This window comes from Mesitornis unicolor, unplaced genomic scaffold, assembly GCF_000695765.1.
Source record: "Mesitornis unicolor isolate BGI_N332 unplaced genomic scaffold, ASM69576v1 scaffold19535, whole genome shotgun sequence".
In the NCBI taxonomy this organism is placed as follows: domain Eukaryota; kingdom Metazoa; phylum Chordata; class Aves; order Mesitornithiformes; family Mesitornithidae; genus Mesitornis; species Mesitornis unicolor.
Genome location: NW_010187832.1, coordinates 18,122 through 36,053, shown reverse-complemented (window position 1 = coordinate 36,053; position 17,932 = coordinate 18,122). Strand labels below are relative to the sequence as shown.

Sequence of the window (17,932 nt, the reverse complement as noted above, 5' to 3'; positions counted from 1 at the left end):
CCCTACACGGGGGATCAGCGGAATCATAGTCAGCTATGTGTATGCACTAGTTGGAACAGGGCATGAAGCAGCTAAAGATCAAGATGGTACTGCTGTGTCTCTTTATCTTATGGTGAAGGAAAGCTAAGAGCAAGTACACTTGTCACTGCTGTGGCCAGGAGATGGGTAATAACTTGTCAACTGTCCTGACTGGCCTGCATGTTTGTGCTCTTCACTTGATAACTTTTCCCTTATTCACAAGTCCTGCAAACTGCAGTCATCAAGTTGCTGCAGTCATATGCAGCTCCGTGCAATGTTTATGTACTTTAGTATATACATTAACTCTTCAGAGGTACCAGAATGTGTTAAGAAGGTAATTAAACACTCCCTGCTGTTTTACAGGGAGAACTATAGAACTTCTATTCTGTAGAACTTCTTTTTTTCCTAGTGCTTTCTAAGCATCCCTTAATGGTAGATCCAGATTGTAGACTTACAGAACACTTCTTGGTTTTCAGCCAAGGTGTGACTGTTATCCCAATATACAATCCCCTACAGAATCCAGTTTTTTCTGAACTGAAGGTGTTGCTGGAACACCCTATCTCCTATTAACTACTTCTTGTTACATTTGTCTGCCTTTGAAGCATGACTTGCCTTTCTGTAGCAAACTCAGTCCAAGCCCTGTAGTTCCATTTCAGCCTGTTGCTGATGCAGCCAGAGTCCACTGCAGCGGCTTTGAAAGGCCTTAACTTTGAGGGGACGCTTTGCTGGGCATGTCCTTTGGATGACAACGATGTTGTTCCCCAGTAGGAGTTACTGCCTTGCTGTCTTGAGCCTGGGCTCGCTGCTCTGGGGTTGTGTTACTGATCATCTCTTTAAGCACCACTTTGTGTTTGAGCTCATTTTAAACATGTAAATGTGTCCTCAAAAATCGCACAGTGAGGCTAAAAGGTACTTCAGGAAAGCATTTAGTCCACGCCTGAGCCACACACACAATTCACTGTAGCTGTGTCATTCCTGACAGATACCTTGTGCATCCTCCCAAGCCTCCGAAGACGGGGGACCCACACCTCCCTGGCAATCTGTGCCAGTATTCCCTGTCCACACTGTTAGAAATCTTCACCAACGTCTAACCTGAATCCTTCCTACAGCCATTTAAACTTTTTTTCCTGACCTCTGCACGATGGACCAGGTCACGTCTTTCTTCTTTTCAAAGGACTTTCAAATCCGTAGGCTTTTTTATCACACTTCTGCTAAGATGGGCATTTTCCTTAGCTGAGCAACTTTGATTATTTGTTTTTCTTTCTGGTTATTCTTGTTGCTCTCCTCTAAATTCTGTTCCGTTTGTTTGGATACTTTTGAAGTAAAGTGGACAAATGAGACGTAATGCTTTGTCTTAGGTCTTACCTGGGCTGACTAAAGCAGAACTACATTATCTATCTAATCTGTTGCTACATCCCAGTACAATGTTTGCTGCTTTCACACAAGTATGGCATTGCTTACTCAGTTCTGTTTAATATCTCTTATAAAATGTGTTTCTTTTTCTGTGGAACTGCTGCTGAGACGCTTGTTTCCTACCCTGTCTCCATGTTGCTGATTCTGCCTGCCTCAGAAAAGCAGTCAGCACTGTCTGTGTCGCATAAGAGCGCTGTATTTTCTTCAGACCAGTGTCAAAACTATCAAGCTGTAAACTTATTCTCCAATGCAGATGCAGTCCCTCCCATGCTGAAGTCTCCTGCAGAATCAATCAGCGTACGTTCTGCTTCATCCTGTGTTAATATTTAATACTATCAGACGTTGTATATTCTTGAGAGCTCTGATCAAGACAGACCTCTGGTATCACTGCCAGTGCTTCACTGGTTATTGCTTTCAAAATCCACTTTTCCAACTGGCTTTGCACCTATTTTGTAAGAATTTAATCTGCCCTTTGCAGAAGAGATTTATCATACGAGATGGTGCCAAAGTATTACTAAAGGACTGAAGAACTACTGTTTCTTCCCCAGTCTATCTGTGCTCAGTCATGGGAAGAAATTAGAGTGGCATAATTTGTTCTCGATTCATATACATTACAGGTGACTCATCCCCCTGTTCTTTTCCAGGTGCTTACAAATGGACTTTTTCTAGGAAGACAAGTTAAGCTGATATGTCTATAAATGTTTTACTCCTCCCTTTCCCTATTTCTGTTTGCTGCTGCTGCCTTCCTTAGTCCCCAAGAGCTGTCAGAGGTGGCTGCCGATGGTTCTGAGATGACCGCAGCCCTGTTTAAGTTTCTGCAAGCTCTTCATGTTTCCTGCAGGAAATCCTGCAAACCCGGCCAATCTGAAAATAGCTGATGACCGCAGCCCTGTTTAAGTTTCTGCAAGCTCTTCATGTTTCCTGCAGGAAATCCTGCAAACCCAGCCAATCTGAAAATACCCGATTTACGTAATATTTTCTCATCCATTCTTTTGCTTTTTCAGGCTGAAATCTTACTCCTTTCACTCTACTGCTTGGGGTACTAGCCATCTGTCTGCCACTGATCTCTCAAATGAACGCTAATACAGAAGATAAGTCAGCTGCTTCTGGCCTTCTTGAATTATTTGTCAATAGATTCCCCTCTTTTGAGCAGTGGATCAACACTTTTCCTTCCTTTTGTTTTACTGTTCATGAACATGTGGAATAGTTTTTGTAGCTCCTGACATTTCTTGGTAGGCCTGCCTACCTTAGTTTTTCTAATTTTGCCTTTCATTATTGAAATTATTTTTTATACTTGCCTTTTGTAATCCCTTTCCTTTACCCCTTCTCTACATTTCCTTCTTGTATTTCAGTGAAGAGCTCTTTCTTTAGCTAAGGTGAGTCTTTACTACAACTTCTAGGTAGGATACACTGTATGTGTGGTTAGTAGCGCTTCATTAAGTACCATCCCTGGTTTAGTCCTTTTACCTTGCACTTGCTCCGGGTATTTCACAGAATCACAGAATCCCAGAACGTCAGGGATTGGAAGGGACCTCCAAAGCTCATCCAGTCCAATCCCCCTGCCAGAGCAGGAACACCCAGATGAGGTTACACAGGAAGGCGTCCAGGCGGGTTTTGAATGTCTGCAGAGAAGGAGACTCCACAACCTCTCTGGGCAGCCTGGGCCAGTGCTCTGATTTAGCTATCAGTATTCTGTTTATATAGGACTTTTTCTTCCTAGTCCATTGTTTCTACTCTGATGTCCTTACTCGCTTCTGTAAATTCTGACACTGGATCATTTGATGATCCCCTTCACCCCAATCACCTTCTGTCTTCGTGGCTGATCCTTCTGTGTTGGTCAGGAGCAAATACAGGCAAACAAGTTTTCCTGCTGCTTTCTGCAGATTCCTGTGCTGTGCCTTAGCTTTCACCTTGGGTGTTTTCTCTACTTTAGGGTTGAATCAGATTTCTTCTAAATGCTCTCTAATATTCCGTTTTGATTCGGATGGGAGATTTAGAGACAAATTCTCATCCATATTCAATTTTTTCAACTATTAGTTTTATGCATTTGTGTTGTAGCTTAACAGAAACTCTAAAGAACAGAAATGCGATTTGTTTTCACTACTCTGTTGCTGTAAAAGTCGCTTAAATTTTTGTCTTATGCACTTTATCTCTCCTTTGAAGTATATTCCTAACTAGAATTAAAAGATGGAGGGCCGATTGAGCATATTATGCTTTATTGATTTAAAAAAAGATTTGAAGAATATAGAATTTTAAAATCGTTTTCATAATGACTTTAATGCCAATTTAGCCAACCGCTTAAGTATATATTTACCTTCAGTCCCATTGAACTTGATGACGACTTGAAATCCTTTTAGAAGAAAATGGAAGTAAAAATTATCGATACTTAGAGTGATATCTCTGACTTCATTATTAATATGCCTGTTTGAAACTGTTATTCGGTGGCATAGTTTGCATTAGAGGTGTCTTTTGTAAGATTATTGCTGTTCTTAGCATCCTTTAACTGCAAATGTTGACTATCTAAAGCCTTTTCCACACAGTTCCAGAAACCAAGAAATATTGAGGGATGTTCTACGGCTGTTCTAGTGGGACAAAAATGTTGATAACTTAAATGAGTCCTGGAGAGATTGTTGACTTATTGAAGAGAAAAATCAGGAATCCCAATTTAGTTGTATTGATTTACCTTTTCAGAGACTTCATGTGAGGTATGAGTAGAAATGAAAAACCATTTGCATTGTTTTCCATACGCAGGCCTCTCTGCAAAGATTACCTTATCTTTATTGATTTCCATCACATGCTCCCCTCATTTTCCCCTTCCCAGCTGATCTGTAGTCTCCTGGTGCATTCGTAGCTCCTAGCACTATTTGATTACTACAAGGACTTTGTCACATCATTACGATCCTGTGGAAGCTAATGAACAGATGCCCAGCTTTAGAAACTGATACCCAGGAACCCAGCCGTACATGGTGTGTGTTTCAGCATACTGCCAGCCTGGCTGTCCTGCCTTTGCTGTATGAGTGTAAGGGACCCATGGCTGCCATAGGCTGAGGTGCAAGGTTCTGCTCTTGTGGGAATTCTGGTTTTGGTGAGATCTGCCCTGTCAGCAAGCCACAGTGCCAGCCACATCCAGCCGTTGTGTCATGTCTCCTGACATTTCACAGTTGGTCCATGCTGTTAACTGCCAGTCCCAACAAAGAAAAACATCTTCCCATCATTCTGAAGTGGCTGCTGAAGTTCAGTTTTGTTCTCCTCCGTCTTCATGTCTACTGTCCTTTAACCTTCTGCTTTCCTTTTTCCTCTGTGCTGTGCCATGTGCTTCCTGTCACCCCTCTCCTTTCACTTATTCACTCCGTGCCTGTTTTCCCATTTCTCTCATCCTCTTCTCTGTTTCTCTTTTGTGTAGCCCTCTCTGGTAGCCTTCCCTTTCGCTCTTCCCTTTGCAGAACCAAGTCACCTGCTTTCCTCTTTTCTTTTTCCTTCACCAGCCCCTTTATGAAAGTCCTCACCCAGGACTCTGCGAGTGGCCGGTGTGCTCATGCATTTCAGAGAGCGGCTATGAAGGGCTTGCCAGCCAGGCCCGATGATGGTTTAGAAAACACAGATAGTGGGAGCAGAGCTTTTTCTTCCTTCCTGTTTCTTGTGCTGTGCTATAAGGGAGAAGAGAGCTGAACAGAAAAAGGTGCTGAAGGAGGAGAGAGTTTCCGTGGTGGGGGACTGAATGGCGGAGGAATGCTGTTGTGCCCACTGCGGGTTGAGAGCAGCAAGCGGAAGAGCTGGATCTGGTGTGATGTTTGACCATTGCACGCTTCATTAGCACTCTAGAAAGTTGAGCAAGCATTTGTTATTCACCTTCACATGCCATGTCACTGTTTTAGTTTGCTTAGAATTAAGAGCCAAGTTTGTTTTCAGGATGTCTCCAGCAAGCTTTTTCCACTCAAGTCCCCTGGGCAGAGCTTGGACTTACATGTCATTCTTTCTTTTTTACAGCTTCTTAGTTCAGTTTTTTTATTTTAGCCTTTCTTTTATTTTAATGCTCAACCTTTAAAAATGTATTTCGTTTCATTTTATTTTTCAGACACTTCTTATTGAACCTCACATCCCACATCGTCCCACTAAAACCATTACACAGGTAATAGGACATAGGTATGCTGTAGAGCCAGGCTGCTAGACAAGTGGAAATAACTCCTATTTCCAACGGTGTGATGCGTATCAGCTGAAGTGTTGTTTTCTGTTAGATGGATAAGTATGTGAGACTTACAAAATCCCAAATATATGCTACATTGCTCTGCAAAAGTAAGCATCTGTGCAAGGACTTTTAATTTAGGGAAAAGAGAACTTGTGCTTTGTTTTGCAGAAGGCAGTACAGAAATTGTGGAAAGTTTAAAATCTGTGTGTCTTGGTCCCTTTTTTTTTCTCCATGATCGCCAAGGTTCCTTCAGAAAAGATCCTCAGAGCTGGAAAGATTTTGCGGAATACAATTCTGTCCCGAGCCCCTCACATGATAAGAGATCGTAAATACCATCTGAAGACTTACAGGTGTGTGAGCTGATTGTATAGAGGTCTCTGAATTTTTATGCCTGCCAACCTCTGATTTGTGATTTATGCCTTACCATACTTGCAGGTCTCAAAAGGTCTGAAATTATTCTGTGATGCTATTTGAGTCTGGATGTTATGCAGTCTTTAATGGGCCTGGTAAATCTTTTCTGAAGTAATTTGACTGGAAATTGAGTCCACGATGGTGAACAGAGCATTCACATACAAAAACTCTTCCAGAGTTAATAGCACAGTTAGCTGGAATATTCTGGGCAGTATCAAGTTAAGCTGTTGATTCTGTTCTCTTTGTGCATCAGCAAGAGCTAATAGCAAAGTTCATTAATATATTATGTTACTGAACGGATTGCTACAGCGGTGTAGCTCAGTGTGGAGTTCTGAAAATTCACCTGGTGAGAAACATTCCTTATGTAGATTTTCTGCTCTATTTAAATTTTTTTTCGGTGTATTGCCAGGCTTTCTTATCTTCCTGCTGGTGGCAGCACTGTCTTGCCGAAGTGGGATAACAATGGCACTTGTAGAATAGGAAGCAGACTTCAAGGAGTCAGGATCTATCTACTGGCTTAAGAGGCAATCAATTTGTTTTAGTGTCTGATGTTTAAATCAAATACATAATGCATTATTCAGAGTATATTTAAAGAAAAATTGTTTTAAAATATCTGACTATGTCTTTTTCTAAATAGTAAATCAATATGATGCTGATCTGCTTTAGAGGGAAGTGCATTGATTTTCGATATTTCAGGCCAAAATGTATTCAATATGACGCAAGGTATTTGGAGCTTGTGAGTTGGTCTGAAAATATATCACGATATGACATTGCTTATTGTTCTAGAAGAACAAAAGAGCATGTGTGTTAAATTAAGTCCAAACAGCTGGACCGTTTTATCTTATACATAACGGGGAAAAACTCTTACTGTTATATCCTTGGGTTTTTTAAATACGGAATCCCAAAATTTAGATTGGATCCAGGTCAGGGAAAGTTTTGTCATCGAAATGGGATTTTAATTGGAAGAGCATTATTCAAGCTAAATTTCAGCAGTTTCAGTATTATCTGTTTCCTTGATCTCTGCAAGTGATGCATGAAGTGCGGAGCCATGAGAGCCTGTCTGTAAGGGTTAGCCAGTTTCCTCTCTGATCTGCCTGCAATCAGTTCTAGATTTGTAAGCTTGTGATCACACTGCTTATTTGCTTCCGTTCTGCTGAGCTAGGGAGTGCAATGACAAAGAATTTTACTTGGTGACCAGGTGGCTTTTTGGTTTCCCCTCCCTCTTTGGGCTTTCTCCAGAACTTGAGGCCTGTTGTTGTCTGCCTCTGGGTCACTCAGGAGCTGCAAAGTGGCCAGCATCTGGCATGAGAGAGCCTCAGAAACACTGTAGACCTATAAACCAGTGCCTCCAAATACAGTGTGGCTGGTGTTTGGTTACAAATGAAGGAACACCTTCATAACACTCGCTTTTCCTGTGGAGGCTGTTCTCATTGGCAAAGCTCTTACAGTGTTAGATGATTGTTTGCATGCAGGAGTCTGAAAAGCGTGAGGTTTTTGCTATACCATGGCACACAAAGGAGGTTTCCTTTGAAATCTGGGTTAGATTGCATGGGTGCAAGAGGTTTTGTACCAGGTGGCATAGGCTCACTCTGATCCTCTGAACTTTGCATTTCCCAAAACACTTGTTCTGCTGAGGTGATCTTTTCAAAACTGAACACCACTGGTATTTCAAGCATATACATACGGATGGTGATGTGTTTTCTGTAGGAAGATTTAACTTAGGTCATAGAGAGTTTAAGATACCACTGTTCTTGGCAAACACCGCGTGTGATCTCTCTCTTGGCTAGCTCCCTTGTCATTTCTGTTCATTTGTCCTTCAGGCAGTGCTGTGTGGGGACAGAGCTGGTTGACTGGATGATGCAGCAAAGTCCTTGTGTCCATTCACGAAGCCAGGCTGTTGGCATGTGGCAAGTATTGCTGGAAGAAGGTGTTCTTAACCATGGTAAGATAAAGAAAATGGTAATCTTGACTAAGACATGGGCAATGCGTGACATCAGTTCGACTACAGATCTCTTACATGTAAAAGAAAGGGATCATGAGCCCAAAAGAAGTGCATTTTCAAGTGCAAGTGCAACACACAGTATTATATGAATCTTGCTACCAATATACCTTTTTAACATATGAGAATATTGAAAAGTAAATGAACACTTTATAATGATAACTTTAATTACACTTAGGAGTATGCTGGCTTGTGATGATATTGCAAGAGCTGTATAACACTCAGGACAAAACCAAGAGCTGTATTACCATACACAAAACTGATCTTCAGAGATTTGCAGCATTTGGAAGTGAATGTGAGCGTTTGTGTTTGCTCAGATCCATAGTTTTGGAATGATTTTCAGTGGTGTTGGAATGGTTCCAAAATGCAGAACTTCAAATATTCCAGAGATCTGGGATTTTCTGTTAATTTTCTGACTGTATTTTACATTGACGTGCAGTTTCCACTTGGCAGGATTTACTTGGTAATGGGATATTACAGCACTTAAAAGGGTAGCTTTCTAAAGCAATATTCACATTTGAAACTTTGCATGTATTAAGTTCAGAAGAGCAGCTCTATTACAGTACACTTCCATTTGTCCTCTGTTGTGCTTCCCATATCCCAGAGAGAAATTTCCACACTAAGACAGATTGTTTTCAGTGTTTCCCTACCCTTAGTGCTCTAGCTTTAATTCCTGCCAAATACTTCCTTGAACTCCCAGGGGCAAGCTGTTCCAAGCTGCACCACAGTATCCAACTCAACACATCACTCTGACTTGCTCGGAAGACCGAGCGTTCGTCCTTCGCCATATCATATCCTCTCTTTAGAAGTCTCTTGGTGGTAGTCTTTCCATTAAGCTCTTCGAGCAGGACACAGGTCAATGAACTTGCCCTTGGGATTATGTCTTGGTGATGTACATTTCTGGTGCATCAGAAGAGTTTAGTTACCCTTTAGCCGTGTCTGAAACACGTAGGGCACAGTGCTCATGCTAGAGAACACCTCTTAGAAATGAAGGATGTAACCATTCCTCCACCGTGAATTGTTTGTTTAAGTGAAATGGTTTGAAATGGTAGGAATAAAAGCAGACCTAATAAGAAGACACACCCACAACACACATATATAGAAGCCCTTTGGAATGTATTTATAGTGCACCATTTAAAAGTGTCCCCTTAAAGCTACATAATTTGGACACATGTGAGAAATAAAGGGGTTTCATACTCTTGTAGTTTCTCTGTAGATTTCTTTCCCTTCTTAAATAATATATCTGTCCCATATACAGTGCTACATAGATTTCTATAAGGTTAACTTCAATGAAAGAAAGCTTAGTGTTTGATATTTTGTGTTCTTTTCAGTGGATCAGGAACACCACTTTCAAGACAAATACTTATTTTATCGGTTTTTGGATGATGAGCATGAAGATGCCCCTTTGCCAACTGAGGAAGAGAAAAAGGAGTGTGATGAGGAGCTACAGGATACTATGCTGCTTCTGTCTCAGATTGGGCCAGATGCTCATATGAGGATGATTCTCAGAAAACCGTAAGCAGATTAATGAGTTAACTGGTACATGGGCCTTCCTCATGGCATGTAAACAAGAGAAGTCTACATTTATTATCACGCATCCTTCAGTATCGGTTTGTTCAACCTCTAAAGTCTTAAAGTCACTATTAAGTCATTTTCAGTCCTTACTAATGCTTCTAAGTTGAGCTGTGCATTGACAATAACCATCAAAGGCCATAAATGTCATCATACTCACCTTGAGAAAAATGCTGCATTATGAGTTTTGATTTCACTTCCGAGTCTCCTCAAAAGTAAGTTGCAGGTAATAGAAGAGTCCTGCTCTGTTAACATCTCCTGTGTAGACATGCTTTTGAATCGACTGTACTGCTTTCAGTTATTGCGAGTGAGTAAAGTGGTGGGATGGCAGCACAGCAGGTACCTTTCAATTACTGTTGTCAATGGTAGCCATTAATTAGATTAATCCTGGGTAGAAATTTATTGAATTAAGATAGGCTGGACTTGGCCTGTTGCAGTTTACCACTAAGGTGTGACGTGTGGCTCTGTGGGTTTATTTATCCATTCTTACTGGTATAAAATAAATACATTTTTTTAAAATGCTTTCTGTACCTAGACCACGGTGGATGTCTGCCCAACCTTTTCACAGCTATCAGATTATGTCCTCTCACTCATTGACTCGCTAACCGTCCTTTGACTGTCAGCAATACATTCTGGTCACGCTGAAAACTGTGCTGAAGGCTTTTTTTACATGCAGCTTTATAGTGACTTCAAAGCAACCACTGTAAACTCTGTCTGACCCTTCATTGAAGGCAACCTCTTCATTATGCAGGTAGTGTTTAGGGGCCACTGAAGACATATTTTACTGCTAATTAAGCTCAGTGAGAATAACGAATTACTTCAGGTCATCTTCACTGGAGATTTACTTACAAGGGTCAGTTCAAGAAAGGTAAGTACACAAAGCTGGATCCTGCCCCTTTGAGGCCATTGGCAAAGTTTGCCTTTGCTGTGGGATAGGGTTGGGCCCTGCCTACAGTGTGAAAACGTTTTTGATACTAAAGGTGTTTTGAAACCACTTAACACAAGTGCTTGCTCCTGTTCTATTTCTGTCTGTATCCTTTCCCCACTCCATTCTTTTCCCTGTGTTGTCTGTTTAGATCGTAAGCTCATTTAGACGGCACTCTTCCAAAAACTTGTTAAAAGCACTGAATTTCAAAAAGTGCCATCAGTTACTTGTACTTTTAAAAACAGGTAACACTGCCATGCAGCAATAGTTTTTAAAGTATGAATTGTCTTTCCTCTGTTTATTAGAGGTCTAATCAAACACAAACAGAGGAGCACTCACTCCCTGTCACACAAAATACATGGACAAACCAGACTGGAAGCATGGTGCTTCCATAAACCCTGATGGTGTCAGGGAATCGAGGTGTTTTTTCATCACAGAGATGTCCTGTGCATTCTCCACTGAGCAGCAAAAGAGGGCTGCTTGTGCCCATGAGGAGACGCCAGTCATTAGGAGACAGTAAGCAGTGTAGTGTGCTGTGCCCCTGCACCTCTGCACTATCTCCTTTGCCTCAGGCAGACCAAGCGGGTTGGCTCTTGGAAAATTGCCCCCTTCGGTTATCATGGGCTTTGGCTGCCGACTGCATTTGCTTCCCATCATGACTTTCAGAGCAGCCAGTGTAAATCTACCCTGGCAGAATCAATGTTGATTATCACCGCGCTCCTTGCAGAGAGCTGAAGGGCTGGAATGATGCTGTGGAAAGTGCTGCTCTCCCCTCTGTGTCGTCACTTGCACAGCATCACCTGAAAGCATATTCATAGGGGATTTTTCATGCAGTATAGTGAGGGGAAAGAGGTTTTCCCAAGACTGACAGCTGTCTGACATCTTTCCCTGTCTCCATCTTCAAGGTGCTTATTTTTGCTGCCCTTTGCTCATGGAAGCAAGCTCGTACTGTCAGGCACCATATTAACTACTGTTCTCGTATTCAGTTTACATACGTTATGATTTTGTTAGTTGAAAATCCACCCTGGGCTGAGCTGTAGCAAAGCTGTTAAAATCTCCATGAATCCTCAGAGGCCTGCTAGTTTTGACTAGACACTGTTACAGCTGCCAGAAGTTCAAGGAATTGTCAGGGCTTTACAGACACTGGCTTTAGCTGACCTGAGAAGGACCCACAATTTTCCAACCAACGCAGCTGCATTTTATAATGGTCACCATTTCTGGAGGGGTTGCAGGACTCAGATAATTACCCTGAAAGAAATAAGACAATATTCTTTGATGAGAAGATTACTTTGAGAATTTGATTGTATAATGAAGCTGTTGCTTTGAAAGGTACTTTCTATTGTTCAAAATCTGAAAATCTCTAGCAAAAAGTGTCACTTGTTTTGACAGCCGACTTAAAAAATTCTCTGTTTATTACATTAACTGCAGCATTTTAACTGTCAAACTGTGAAAGAATGTTCTATAGTTTAAAAAACAGAATAGAGCTCAGGGAAATTTTTGGCAGGCTCTTGTTGCTATTGGGTGGTTTTTTTTCCCTTTGGAAACACATACAGTGCGAATGTGAAAATAGCTTTTTGTGGAGTGGCAAACACAGCTCTCTGCTACTTATAATGCCTGGAGCACGGCTGCAGACCTTGAGTAAGTCCTTAAAAAAATAATGCAGAATTAACACAGCTTTTCCTCACAAGTGTTGCAGTCAGTCAGTATGATAATACATCCCGAAAACATTTTTTCTACTTATTTTTGTTTCATTTTAATGGTGTTCAGGTATAGCTAACTTGATGATAAACCCTAATTAAATAGGATGCTATAATACAAAGCTAAACAGAATAATAACAGGAGTCTTTAAAGGGAAGATTACATTCATCAGACAGCGGTGTTTAACTCAGATGATGTTATTTTTTAATACTCCAGACTGCAGTAAGTTAGCAGTATGACTGGAACAATAAATCTGTGTTGCATATTCTTGGTGGCTTCACTCAGCAATTTTTTTTCCCTAGCACAAAGAGTGTTTGATTCCACATGTGATCAGTAATCAGATCTTGCTGTCAGTTGCAGAAGCAAGCTCAACAGAACGCTAGGGAGAGGAGATGAAGACAAATCTAAACGTGGTAAACAGCACAAAATAGGTATCTAATAAAATAACAATTTAATTATTGCTAAAAATCTCTAGCTTCTTGAAGGTCTTGTAAAAATTAAGCAACATGTATTCTCTTGTTCTTAAAAGTTTTTAAGTAGATATTCCACCCACCTGGTAGTAGTGAGAACCATACTGGATTTCTCCATAAAGACTGTATTAAGTTCCATAGCCCTTGGTGGAGTTTCCTGCCAACAGCATTTAGTAAACCAGGTATTATTCCTGGGACAGAAAATACAGATTATCTTCCCACGTATCTGTTCACTGATGTTTGCAGGTATTGAGTGTGGTAAATGGTATTTATGGAGTTAATCAAGGAGCGCTGATTCAAGTACAAAGATGACATCATTAGCTGCTGTGCTGCAGTAGGTGAACGTGCATTCACTTGCACACTCAGGCACAGGCAATGGGTAAAATGTTTCATATCTTCCATATATTCTGTATGGTACGTGAAGACAAAATTTGCACTTTGGAAATACATAGAATTACAATGTTACGGGGTCTCTGATTTTTTCCCTTGTTCTTACTATCTGAGAATTTTCTGGTTAGCTGTGTAATAAAAATAATTATATTGCTCGTGTTACATGGTTTACCAATGGCAAAATACTATGTTATTGTCAACATCCTAGTCACAGAGAAGCTCAGTGTCTCCGACCTTGGTAAATTCTCCAAACACTGAACAGTTTTTATTGATCACTTAATATCACCTGAGTTCTCCTGTCCATTAATGTGCAGCCTTGTTCTCTGCCTATTCCATTTATTATCCTGTCTATAACCAGCTATTGCTGTTAGAATGTGTCCCCTGCAGAAACTAGGTCTTTACACAGCAGGATCCTACAAATCAACATCAGTGGGTCACCACACAGGTTTTACAGAAGCAGTAATGCCTAATATCTCTCCACGTGACATCTGCAGAAGTAAAGACTGGGTACACCCACTGTAGATTGCCAGTCCTCCCAGTGTGCTAACGCAGGAGGTAAATAGACATACTGAAAGAAGAGTGTACCCTTTCGTCTTGATAGAGATCTGGTGTAGTAAGACATCATCCTTTTATGTTTCAATTTCATGTAGAAATTTGTTAGACTACGGTCTCCCATTTTACAAGACGCGCTGGTTTTGCAAGCAGGTAATAAAATTAAAGTTGTTCCATCCTATGGAAAGTACGATTTGTTAAAATCCTTACCTTGTGTTTCTTAAATCTCCAGTGAAAGGTCGCTAGTACTGGCTTAGCTTTATTCTGTACTTAATGAAGCTGCTGCTGCCTCACAGAAATCACTAGGAGTGGCAGCCTTGTAATTTCCAGCCGGGTTTAGAGAGAGTAAGGAGTATTTGGAGTCACTAGGGGGCACAGCAGCACCAAAGCAGAGAGCTGCTGTTTCTCCCTTAACAGTTTATTCCATTCCGTATGAGAAAAGAGTAATTTCATCCAAAACGTGGGTTTTTTTGGTCTAAATTGGTCTTTAATGTGGGTAATAATAAATGCATGTCATTGGCAAGTGAAGAACAGAGGAAAATTACAGCTTGCCTCGCAGAGATGGTGTCAGTTGTCCTTATGTTTTCTACAGCTTCTTCAGTTCTTCCTTCATCCAGAAGGAGTCTCTGTCAAACTTCTTTTGGAAGAAGATGCATCATAACTCCAGCGTGACGCAAGTGCTGGGTACTCTCTCTACCTCACACAGGATTTAGACAGACCATTGAAACAAGAGGCGATAAGGCAGAAAACCTGTAGAGCGTTCTGTTTCTTTATATGACTTTCCTCATCCTCTGGATGCTAGGATCTCCTGTAATAATGACATCTTAGAAGGAAAACTTCTTTCAGAAAGGTTCATTGTGACATTTCTTTTAGGGGTGTCCAAAGGTTCAACCCTGCTGTTGCAGAGGGTGGGGTTTGGAACTGTGCCCCAGCCTGGGTGTAAACCTTCTCCTTTGAGACTCCTGCCCCTAGACTGGACTTCCTGAGTCCCATTTCCTCACATCTTAAATTTATCCTCTGTCCTTTCTCATGACTAGGTTGCTGTTTTGTGCTGTTCTTGGCCCATTGATTTAATTACTTATATTTTGCTTTTCACTAATGTAAAACATATTTTTGAGAGGACCTAGTCCTATAAAACTAACTTAGGATAATGCTTTAAACGACTTTTTCTGTGTGTATGTAACTCCAATGCGCCGTCTGAAATTATATCACAGGAGAATTTGTCCCTTTAGAAAATAAAGTTGTATTAGACACTTTAACTGAAGAGAATCTTGTGAGGGGGAAAAAGATTAGGACTTACTCACAATCTCCTACAATTCCTTCTCACGAGCACTGTTTATTAGGTCCTCCAAAGCATCTCTGACACACGGCAGTCCTCAGAGTATTTTTTATGTCCTTTTTTTAGCAACCAGAAAAATATCCAGTGTGTAGACTACAGAAATGCACTGATTTCAAGTCATAGTGGCAGCCTCATTCCTTGTTGTGCTGTAGGAGGATTATACCTTCAATGCCTGCTTTTTATTAATGGCAGTTTCTTGTATTTTGAGTTAAGCCATTGAGGGTGGTTCTTATTTACCTTTGTGGCGAAACAACAGCACTCAGCATTAACTCTATAGCAGCCATTTACTGCCCTTCAAGATACACTGCTGCCTCTTCCAGTTTGTTCCACAGAAATTCGTGCACTCCTTTACAAACAGCTCCTCCTGTATGTTTGCTACAACCGATTAGTGCTGCAGTGTGTGAAAAACAGTGCAGGTCCTGCACTTGGGAGTCCTTTTGAAAGGAACAGATCTCTGTGTACCATTTCTGACTTATCTCACCATTTTACGTATAGAATACTTGATTTCATCAGGAAAGCTGCCTACCCAGGATCTTGCTAAGGTGGTTGCCATGGCTGCTGCTCGGTGTCATTCGGGTGGTTTCATAGCACTTCCATCCTTTGTGTGTTTCAGCCCTCCAGCCAGAACCATCATTCAGTCCCTGTTTAGTGAGGATGTACCCTTCAGTGGACAGTACAACAGCGTTTTGTGTTGGTTTGTACTTCTCCAAAACATTTATTTTGGGCATTTATTGCATTTTGCTCTTCTGTTTATCTTCTTTCTATAGGCCTGGCCAGAGAACTATAGATGACTTAGAAATTATATATGAAGAACTCCTTCACATTAAGGCCTTATCTCATCTTTCCACCACGGTAAGTAGTTTAAAAAATATAACTCATCACCAAAAGGGATGTTAAATTTTGACTTCTGGTGCTTTATTAGAACTGAAGCACCTACAACCCTTTCCATTTACACTTTCCACTCAAAGAAGTTATTCCCACCTGTGAGGACCAGCCAAGCACTGTGTGGATGCAGGTTGTCTTTTGGATATCAGATATAATGGTCTTCATGAGTTTCTGCACAGTCCCTACCTCACTCACTTGGCACAGGTGCCTCCGTCTGGGTCCATACCTGCATTTAAATTAAGAGGCATGCAATCTAACCTGGCACCTGGGACTGTGGCACTACTGATTTTTGCAGAACAGCTGTTTAATTCCTGCACTATAAGAAGTCTTGACTTGATCCAGTTTAGGAGGAGGGATTACACAGTTCAGAAAGGTGTGCTGTGCAGTGCTGGCTGGTTGGCGTTTGGTCCTAGAGTAGAGGAAACTTCACATCAGTCACCTCCTCTCTGAGTGGGCAAGAACAGTGCAAAGAACCAAGAAGAAATGAAATGGAGAAAATGCCTGGAGGAGAGAATGCAACTGTTTAAAAGTCTCACCACCATTGACACACTGTGTAGGCAACTGAAATAAGCTAAATAGCACTTTACTTGGGAGCAGCAAGATGTGGGTGCTTTCAGAAAAAGAAAGCCAGTCCAAAAGTAGATTTATATTTGACAGCAGCTTCTTTGGAAGCTCTTAATATTTTCAGTAATTCTCAGCTAACTTGGACAAATGCAGCTAATTATGAAGCTGCATTACAGAAAGATAGTGTTCTGTGCAAACATAAAACATCTGAGCAGTGTTTTTCAATAAGAATGCGCATCCAGAGTTGGAAACTGAACTAAGAGGGAACAGCCTGTCCTAAGCATCTCTGGGATACAGGAAAGATGTATGTAAAGAAAGACTTCTGTAAGATCCAGAACTGACCATTTTCAAATCAAACAACAGAACTACCTAGGACAGACAGATACTGGGAGGGGGTGGAGAACACTCTTGACACTACAGACATAACCCAGAACAAGAAAATACTTCCAGCTCAGAAGAAATGCAGACATGAGGTCAGAATCCAAGCAGCATGTAGAGCAAGTATGGCAAATGGTACAGACTGCAAGAAATACTTGGCATTTTGAAGAAGTGCAGTTGATTCCATGCTCTTAGTAAGTATTTGGAAATGCCAGCCTATGATGTGCAGCCTGAACTAAAGCAGAGGACAGAAACCATGACTAGCTTAGTGGAATTTCTCAGAGGAGCAACAGACATCATTGCTCCTATGAACCAGAAGATTCACGGTCAATTAACTTTAAAGCAAATGGAATGTTTATTCATTTTAAGGAAGGTATAATTCCTAAAGCAGTAAGTTTTCTAGATATGCCACAAGCAGCAGGAAGTAAAAGGGATAAAACTCTAAGTCTCATGGTGGTGAACTAGTCCCTGCCAGAGAAGCCTGTGAAGTTAATGTGTGAATGAAAAACAATTCTATAATACAGTGTTAAAACCAAATCAAATTCTTGGCGTCATCAAGAGGATTCATTCACTGCAGAAGCAAATGACTGAAACAACTGAGGAGACATCTGAGGGCGTACGTGGATACAAACGCTCTCTACAGTGCGCAGAATGTGTTTCCTGTCCTTATGAAAGTGTCATTGCCTTCAGGCAGTGGTTATAAAAGAGTTTGGTGAGCAAATTGTTATAGAAGTCACCAGTCTATGGGTGCATTCACTGGTCAGTGTGCTAAAAAAATCCTGCCCCAGCACCTCTTCTCCAGACTGCAACCAGGGAGTATTTTGCACTGGCTGTCAGGAAAGAGTTCTAGGAGAGGTGGCTGGTGTGGTACATTTATGATTGTGTCCAGAATCTGAGAGTTCCTCTCTGAGTTTTTCTTCATGGCATAAAATTTTTTTCAATTTAAACAATTAGGAGAATGATGTGTAAATGCCATTACTAAACGTATGTTGGATCCAGCTTTTGATCTGTATTTGGCACGGTTAAGTTACAGGGTAGTAAGCTCTACCTCTGAGACATGGACTGTCACCAGCTGACATTTTCTGAAAACAGGAATCCCACTGCTTGGAAATTGGCCTCCAAGTCCTTGGAG

General features: G+C 41.1%; 1 protein-coding gene across 1 annotated transcript in view; it reads left to right on the top strand.

Moving 5' to 3' along the window:
• RAPGEF4 (Rap guanine nucleotide exchange factor (GEF) 4) overlaps positions 1 to 17,932 on the top strand; it is a 54,063-nt gene that overhangs the window by 18,787 nt on the left and 17,344 nt on the right. Inside the window, exons 4-8 of the mRNA XM_010185598.1 lie at positions 5,507 to 5,560; positions 5,861 to 5,967; positions 7,849 to 7,970; positions 9,359 to 9,542; positions 15,741 to 15,825. Of these exons, the coding sequence (XP_010183900.1) occupies positions 5,507 to 5,560; positions 5,861 to 5,967; positions 7,849 to 7,970; positions 9,359 to 9,542; positions 15,741 to 15,825 (552 nt within the window). The remainder of the gene's footprint in view (positions 1 to 5,506; positions 5,561 to 5,860; positions 5,968 to 7,848; positions 7,971 to 9,358; positions 9,543 to 15,740; positions 15,826 to 17,932) is intronic.